Source organism: Phyllostomus hastatus, unplaced genomic scaffold (assembly GCF_019186645.2).
Source record: "Phyllostomus hastatus isolate PE091 unplaced genomic scaffold, TTU_PhHast_1.1 phas_contig_17, whole genome shotgun sequence".
In the NCBI taxonomy this organism is placed as follows: Eukaryota; Metazoa; Chordata; class Mammalia; order Chiroptera; family Phyllostomidae; genus Phyllostomus; species Phyllostomus hastatus.
The window spans coordinates 21,953,672-21,961,868 of record NW_025333664.1 but is presented as its reverse complement, the minus strand read 5'-3'; the positions used below and the strand labels follow the sequence as shown (position 1 = coordinate 21,961,868).

Here is an 8,197-nt window from a genome sequence, read left to right as displayed (position 1 = left end):
GGGGGGGACTGGGAGCCTACGGGGAGGATCACCAGCTCCCGGGCCGCTTTCAACCTGGGGAACGGGGGCGGCAGGCAAGTCGCCATTGGCCGGGGCACGGCGGGCGCGTGCCCATTGGCCAGGAGGGAGCCCACCCGCTCAGGCCGGGGCGGCCGCGTGGTTGGCCCCTCCCTCGGCTATAAGGCGGCGGCCGGCGGGGCCGTGGGAGCGCGCGGGAGCGCACGGCGGGGCGCGGCCAAGGCTGGGACGCAGCGCACGGAGGGACACGGCCGGGTGCCCATGGCGTTCGCGCTGCTGCGCCCCGTCGGCGCGCACGTGCTGTACCCAGACGTGCGGCTGCTGAGCGAGGACGAGGAGAACCGCAGCGAGAGCGACGCCTCTGACCAGTCTTTCGGCTGCTGCGAGGGCCTGGAGGCGGCGCGACGCGGCCCGGGCCCCGGGGGCGGGCGGCGGACGGGTGGCGGCGCGGGCCCGGTGGTTGTGGTGAGACAGCGACAGGCAGCCAACGCGCGGGAGCGGGACCGCACGCAGAGCGTGAACACGGCCTTCACGGCGCTACGCACGCTCATCCCTACTGAGCCGGTGGACCGCAAGTTGTCCAAGATAGAGACCTTGCGCCTGGCATCCAGCTACATCGCTCACCTGGCCAACGTGCTGCTGCTGGGCGACGCGGCCGACGACGGGCAGCCGTGCTTCCGAGCGGCCGGCAGTGGCAAGAACGCGGTCCCCGCCACCCCCGACGGCGGCCGCCAGCCACGCTCCATCTGCACATTCTGCCTCAGCAACCAGCGCAAGGGGGTAAGTGCTTGGCGCCCCTGTACTGTAGCCGTGGGGTCGAAGGGGACAGTGTAAGCGGCCTCTTACGAAGCACAAAAGGGCCGGATCCCAGTGAAGGGGAGCGGGGAGCGACGTGGAGTTCTCGTAGAGTTCGTGGAGCGTTGGTGCTCCAAGCCCAGGGTTTGGTATGGAACAGAACTACCCGCGTAATGTCTTCCAATCTGAAGGGGTGCAGCAAAGCCCTGAGGCCACGCATGATTTACAGCAGCGATTTTCAGCCTTTTTCATCTCATGCATGCATAAACTAACTCCTAAAATTCTGCAGCATATCCAAAAAACATATTTTTGCCAATCTAACAAAAAAAATAGGTATAATTTGGATTCATTCACACCAGATGGCTATTGCATTGACTGTTGTCATTTTTTTTACCTTGGTGATCTAAGGGAAAAATGGCCAGGTATTGCATGTTTTAAAAATTCATCCAGGGACAACCGCCCCTCAGCCAAAGGTGAGCTAGGAAGAGGGCATGAGGAAATAACAACAAAAGTCGTCATTTTTTGAGCACGTCCTATATACCATGTGCTTTCCTGGTCATCTTGTTGTACCTTTGCAAGAACTCCATCAGGCAGTTAGTGACCCTGCCTGTGGGCCTCTGAGGCTCAGAAAGGTGTCCAAGGGTGTCCAGCTCATGGGACGAAGGCAGTCCAGGATAGTTATGAATGTGGCCCAACACAGAATTGTAAATCTACTTAAAAACTTCTTTTTTTTGCTCATCAGTCTTCATTAGTGTTTGTGTATTTAATGTGTGGCCCGAGACAACCCTTCTTCCAGCGCGGCCCGGAGACGCCAAAAGGTTGGACACCCCATGCCCCACTTACTCGGCTGGGAAGCCAGAAGGCAGGTTCTGGGCTTGCTTGGTATGTGTTGCCCTGAGCTACCCCGACCTTGAAACAGTTGTTTCCTGTCCGAAGACCTGATCCAAGGGCAGGAGACTGAGAGGAAAAGGGGATGGATGCACACCTACAACCAAGAACCTGAAGCGTCCAGCTGATGAGCAGTAGGAGGGAAGAAGGGGGTCCCCTGAGGGCACCAACCCCAAAAGGATGCAGCGCTAGGGGAGGGCACTGTTGAGTTACTGGGCAGAGCTGAAGTTAAGCTCCTTTGGTCCGTCCTGGGTAAGGATGAGAAGCAGGCTGGTAGGGGGTTGACAGGGCTAGGTAGCAGCAGAGGTTACCAGGAGACTCTTCTGGCTGAAAGCTTGTTCTCCTGCCCAAGCGCAAGGAGCCTGCCTCATCCCCAGCCTTTCCCCTTCCTGACCTGGGCTTTTCCTGCCATGAGGAATCTGGTCTTTGTGACAACTTTGGGCTCCGGCAGCTACCATGTACATCTGGGGAAGCGGGCAGAGAATGGCCACAGACCTTTTGAAAGTGAAAGGGCATGGGGGATTGGAGTCAGGCCTCCAAGTGCCCCAGCCTTTGGTTCCCATGGCTGCGCTAGGTCCCTGCTTGCTTCACTCTGTTCCGGGGAAGCCTCAATGTCTTGGCTTCAGGCCACCCCCTTGTAGCGCATCAGACTCCCATTCTGGCCTCTCAGCCCCATGGCTGCCTCAGTTTCCCTGAGTCAGCCTTCTTAGTCTCAGACTTGTACTTTCTTGAGGGCCCCTGCTGCTCTCAGCTGTGAGCCCCTACAGGGTGGGTTGGAAGTCGGGGTGGGCCTTCAGAAGTCCTGCCTGGTGTGTGAGGGCAGACAGGGCCCTCAGTGATACTCCCACACCACCTTTCACCCATTCATTCCGTTCAGCAAACCTGAGCTACCCAACAGCCAGCACCTTTTGTTGACTCAGAACATTCCCAGAGACGCAGGCTGTGGATTTGCACTCACCACGATCAGGAATCCCAGTGGGGTGTCAGGGCCAAGGGCAAGGAGATGGGGACGGGGATGCCGTGGCCTAAGGGTGGAGAGGTGGAGCACAAAGGACTGTCAGAGCCCAGAGGAATTCCCCAGCAGGTGGATGCTTCATTCCCAAGTTCCCGGTGGATGCTTGGGAATGAAGGCGGGCAGATGAGAAGGTGGGGACAGGTGTTCGAGAGTTGTGGTCAGAAACGTGGCCTGGAGAAGGAAACAGGAAGATGTTGAAGGTGGCGGAGCGCAGAGGGGAGGCACAGATTGGCAGCGGTCACAGCGGTCTTGATGAGCATCGATCTCCTGTGCTAAGCACTCTTCTGCACGCGATCATTAAAACTCCTCAGCAACCCAGAAAGGAGGTGCTCTGGCTGTCTCTACCTGCTGACATAGCCCATGATGGAGACAGGATTTGAACTCAGGCCTGCGGGACTGGGACATGGGAAAAGTTAGCGTGGGAGGGCCTGTAACTGCAGGCCTGGGGGAGAAGATGTGTCTGGGTTCTCATGTGCCCACGATAGCTCAGCCGGGGGTTCTCTGCTGGTCTCTGGTCTGCCCCACAGATCACACACGCTCGCCCATGGCTGGCTGCTTCCCTGGGATCTGTTACAGAATCAAGAACCCAGCCAAATTTGGCTGCAGAAGCCATGCTGTCACTCACAGGGTCCTCTGGGAGTAGGTGAGGGGGGCCGTCCTGGCCGGCTCTGGCCCCTCAAAGACTTGACTTGAAGAAAACAGTCTTTCTCGGGGAACTCCTGGGTGGCCCCCTTCTGAGCTTTGGGGGCCAGAGAGCTCCAAGACTCCAGACCCTGTCCCTTCACTCTGAGCTTCCCCTTCCCTCCCAGCTAGCTGGTCTGGTGTTGGGTTCACCATGGAAACAGCTTCTAGCAAGTGGGAGACAGAAAGGGGGTTCTTGTCTCTCCTGTTTCCCCTTTTGTTACCTGGGGGAGCAGATGGGATGGGATCATCTTATAAGGCCCTCCTGACGTGGTGTGCCCAGCCCTGGAGCAGAAGTGGCACAGAAGGCATTAGGGCGAGGAGGTGCGGTTACCGGGTGACGCTGATAATGCAGTACTGCCTGTGGAGGACGCTGAACGCTTACTGTGTTCCTGACACCGTGCTTAGGGCTTTACCTGGGTCAGTGTGTGTAATCAGCACAGTAACTCCCCTTTGCACACGGGGCTCAGTGAGGTGAAGCCACTTGCCTGAGGTCCAACAGGCCATCCAAGGCAGAGCAGAGGCCGAGGCCCAGATCTGTCTCCCTGGAGCCCACTTCCTGACCACAGTGCTTCCCGGGGCCCTTGGCGCTGAGTTCCTGGGAGGCAGAGAAGCTGGACCTAGTCAGGGCCTCTTCAAGTGCTGTTGGCAGTTCACAAGCCTCTTCCGCAGCTGCATTTGCAAGTAGATCTATTTTGCCCCCATTTCACAGATGAAAAAAACTGAGGTCCAGGAAGGTGTGCAGTCCTAGCATTCTCATGGGACTGAGGTCTCTCAGGGACCACCGGACCCAGGATGGAGGTGGCTCTCCCTGAGGACACAGAGTGAAAGGGTAGGGGGCTGGTTTTTTGTCCCCCAGGATCAGCACTAAATTCCCCTGCCCCCACCCCTAACCCCGCTTCTCAGACACTCCTGCCAGAGTTTGTCTGAGAAGCCCAAGCCCCAGGCTCTGCTGGGACTGTGGCCTCGGCCCTCAAAATAGCCCTGCCTGTGAATGAACACGCTGTCCCTGGGCCCAGAGAGCCTCGAGGGAGGCTGGGCTCACATCTGGATGGATCTGCCCCAACCTGAGCCCAGGGGCGGGGGTGGGGGGGCGGGTAGGGGGCAGAGCTCCCAGATGGTCGGCTCTTTCTCTAGATGGCTGAGAAAGATGCCTGTCCCATCAGCTCCTAGCAAGGCCCAGGGAGTGAGAAGGCACAGTGGGGTTTCAGACGCCATCATGCCCTGGAAGCAAGACAGACTTCATGGATTTCCAGTCCAGCCCCTTCACCAGCTGGCTGGGTGCCTCTGGGCCAATCTCTCAACAGCTGGAGGCCTCCAAAGAGGGGAGGCCTTTATTGTCCGTGACCTCGCCGGCTCACAGTGAGGATGAAACCCATGTGTCGGACCTCAGAAGGCTGGGTAGAGACTGTCCCGTGGGGCAAAGGACAGGTGGCTTCAGGGGCCGCCACCATTAGCTCATCTTCCAGTGGGCGTCACTGATTCAAACAACATCATTTGACACCTGCTACATGCCAGGCCCTGGGCTGGAACCGGGGTCACAGATGAAGAACGTTCCCCAAGCTCCCAGCCTGATGCGGACAAAGAGAACCCCAGTCTTTCCCCTTCTGAGTTATCCTGGAGGAATGTCCCCAGAGAGGCGGGAAGTGCTAGGCAACTGCAGGAATGGAGAAACCTTCCCAGGGAGACAGGACCAGAGAGTGTATTTCCTGGCAGAGGGAACACCCTGAGTGAAGGCTGGGAGGAGAAATCCATAATCCACTTTTGAGGTCAATGAGTAAGCCATCGGGCATACAGCCAGGCAGCGGGGATAACCACCGTGGGCTTTGTTTTGCCCTTTCGTGTAGAATACTGTGATTCTTCAATGTATTGGGTCCTTTTTAAAAAAAAGCAGCAAATCACATGGGGAAGAAATGAAGAGGTAAAAATGCCTCTCCCATTCTGTCTCCCCACCACCGAATTCCTCTTCTCTGAGAAAGCCGATGAGCAATTTTCCAGTGCGCCCGTCTCTCTCTCTCTCTCTCTTTCAGTGCACAGGCTCCTGTGTGCCTCTGTCCTTAAATAATGTCACCTCGCCATCATCTGCATCTGTTCATAAAGAGTTTCTTCTGCCTTATGCTGCAGAGAACTTTCCCGGACACAGAGGTGAGTTCCAGTGTCGCGGTGATCTGGTCAAACCTCAGGACTTCTTTTTCCTCTGCTGTAGGGTGGCCGTCGTGACCTGGGAGGCAGCTGCTTAAAGGCGAGAGGGGTGGCCCCTCTTCGGGTACCGCGGAGATGAGCCGAGACCGCTGTGGCAAGTGCTCCAAGCAGGACCCTGGAGGAGGAGGCCAGAGGCCGGCCACTGGTTGAACAGGGGAGAAGACCCCAGGAGCTGATCCTACCCCTCCTTGGCGTAGGGGCCGGAGGACAGTGGCTTGGGCCCATGACCCTCTGGACAGGCCCCCTGGGACATCTCTGCCCCACCCCGGAGAGCTGTGAAGACCCGTCCAGCTGGCCCCGGCCCCAGCTGGTCAGAGACAAGGCAGAACTTCTGCAAAAACAAAGGCTGTTGGAGACCAAGGGTGTATGCACGCCTGTGTGTGTGTGTGTGTGTGTGTGTGTGTTTGAGAGAGACAAAGAGAGACTTGGTGGATTTAAAATAAAAGGTATTTTTAAATAAAAGATGTTCCCAACTGAGGAAGGAAAGGGCCTGAGAACATCTGAGGTCAGAGATGACCCCTCTCGTGGACCTTGGCAGAAGCACAGATGTCACAGGTGCCGCCCTGGGCCCTGGAGGGAGTGGGCTGGGGGAAGGCAGGGAGACCCCAGAAGTCAAGAGAACCAAACTTTCCCTGGAGTGTTCTTGAACACCTCTTAGGTAGCTGGTGTGGTTGATAAAGAAACCTTAATTTTATTCATTTTTGAATAAGGAGTATATTCATCCACATGGTTTAAAATTCAAAAGCCACAAGAAGGTATATGGTGAAAACAAAGGTTGTTGGTAGCAGGGGTGTCACCACCAGCCACCCCTGGCCCTCCACCGACCTGTTCCCTCTGCAGGCAGCCTCAGCCACCAGTTTGATAGGATGTCCCCGTTCCCTAAGAATAACCAAGCAAAAGAGGAAAAAAATGTATTTCTTTCTTCCACTCTTTATGCAAATGGTAGCACATCACACAGGTCTGCTCCTTGCTTCCCCCCACCCCCCCCCCTTGCTTGGCTGTCATCTCAAAACACAGAGGTAAAGTGTCTCCTTGTTTCTTTAGTGGCTGCTTATTCCACTTCACAAATGTGCCAACAGGCATACCTCGGAGATATTGCACGTTCGGTTCCAGACCACAGCAATAAAGCAAGTACCACGATAAGGCGAGTCATAATCTTTTTGCTGGTGGAAGGTCTTGCCTTCAAAACCACCTGTGAAGCACTATGGAGCAACATGCAATAGAGCGAGGTGTACCTGCACTTTAACCAGCCTCTTCCCCCTGTCCTGACAACCAAGGCTGTGTAAGCACAGAGTTTGCCACAAGTGCAAAGAAGCACATGCTAAAAGGAGATGCTCTTACCCCTGTTTTAACTGAGATGGTTCGGAGCAATGATGACACCTAAAAGTGCGTGGCTGGCATGGGGCAGGGTGACGATGTAAAGTATGCTACTCTCCAGTGCCTAACGTGAGCTCCTGCCCCTGTTGGAGATGCCCCAGATGCAGTGCCAGCCCCTGTGACTCCAGTTATTCTCCCAAGAGTCCTGGAAGATTGGGGCTGGTGCTTCCCCATCTCACAGATTCAGCTGAGCTGGCTATGGGGACAATGGTCAGAGGAGCCCGGAGTTCCTGGCTCTCCAGCTGAGGCCCTGTCCCTGTGCAGCCAGGATCAGAGCAGCTCAGGAGGCTGGAGTGAGGGGAAGGCAGGCAGAGCCAGGCAGCGCCCTTTCCTCAAGGTGTGCTCGCATGCTTATTTTCAAAATGTATTTAGCACTTTTACTGTTTTCCAACTGAAGCCTGGCTCCAGAGTCCTCCCTCATAGCCACTCAGCCCTGCCACCCCCTGCATTTGACCCTCTGAGACTGAAGTGGGTCCCACTTTGCAGATCAACAAACAGGTTTAACCCAGTGCCCTCCCTGTGCCAGACGCCACAGGAGTGGGCCAAACCCACCCCTCACAGATGAAAAGCAAAAACTGAGGCCCTGGAAGAACAAAGGGGTTGCTGGAGTTGCCAGTCCGGACTGGAGTGGGCCGTGACACCGCTCCTTGAATCCCTTTGGTACAAGAAGCAGAGGAAGGAGGGCCCCAAGAGGCCAGGGTCCTGGCTCAGGCCAGCTTTCCAAGTGCCCTCTACCTTGCTTCCCCAGTGCTCCAGGGACATGTGTTCCTATCCCGTTGTGCTTCCCCCTTCGGGAGCTAATTAGGAAAGCACATTGCATTCCCCGCACCTACCCAGGTCCAGATCCAGGCAGCCCCTGGCAAAGCCACAGGAAAAAGACTGTGGCCTCGTCAATGGCAGGAAGCCTGGGAGTGGGGGGCAGAGCAGACATTTGGGTGCTCTGGGCTGGAAGCCCACTACTGCCACCAGATTTGCTGGGTGACCTCTGAAAAGTTGCTTGACCCCTCTGAGCCTCTTGGCCTGATCTCTTACCAGCAAAAACAGACTGGACAAAATGATAAGTTTTAGGGGAGACCTTATCAAATAGTTTTTATAGGCCATTTATGCACTGGGTAAGTAAATTGTATTCAATAGTGCTCAGTGAAAAGTACATACCCCCCTCAGGCCCCTCCCCAAAGGCAACTGCTGTTAGCAGTTTCCTGTGTGTCCTTCCGGAAATGC

At 56.2% G+C, this 8,197-nt stretch overlaps 1 protein-coding gene across 1 annotated transcript; it reads left to right on the top strand.

Annotated features, from left to right (window-relative positions):
• The first annotated feature begins 226 nt into the window (after window positions 1-226).
• Window positions 227-6,066, top strand: TCF15 (transcription factor 15). The gene is made up of 2 exons (XM_045833370.1): window positions 227-798; window positions 5,604-6,066. The coding sequence occupies exons 1-2, from the start codon at window positions 280-282 to the stop codon at window positions 5,676-5,678; spliced, it is 594 nt and encodes a 197-aa protein (XP_045689326.1). The 5' UTR covers window positions 227-279; the 3' UTR covers window positions 5,679-6,066.
• Window positions 6,067-8,197: the final 2,131 nt, after the last annotated feature.

Bases quoted from the DNA above. Each gene is read 5' to 3' on its own strand.
- TCF15 (XM_045833370.1), top strand. From the start codon at position 280: ATGGCGTTCGCGCTGCTGCGCCCCGTCGGCGCGCACGTGCTGTACCCA. The intron at 799-5,603 runs GTAAGTGCTTGG...CCTCTGCTGTAG, and splicing joins TCAGCAACCAGCGCAAGGGG to GGTGGCCGTCGTGACCTGGG.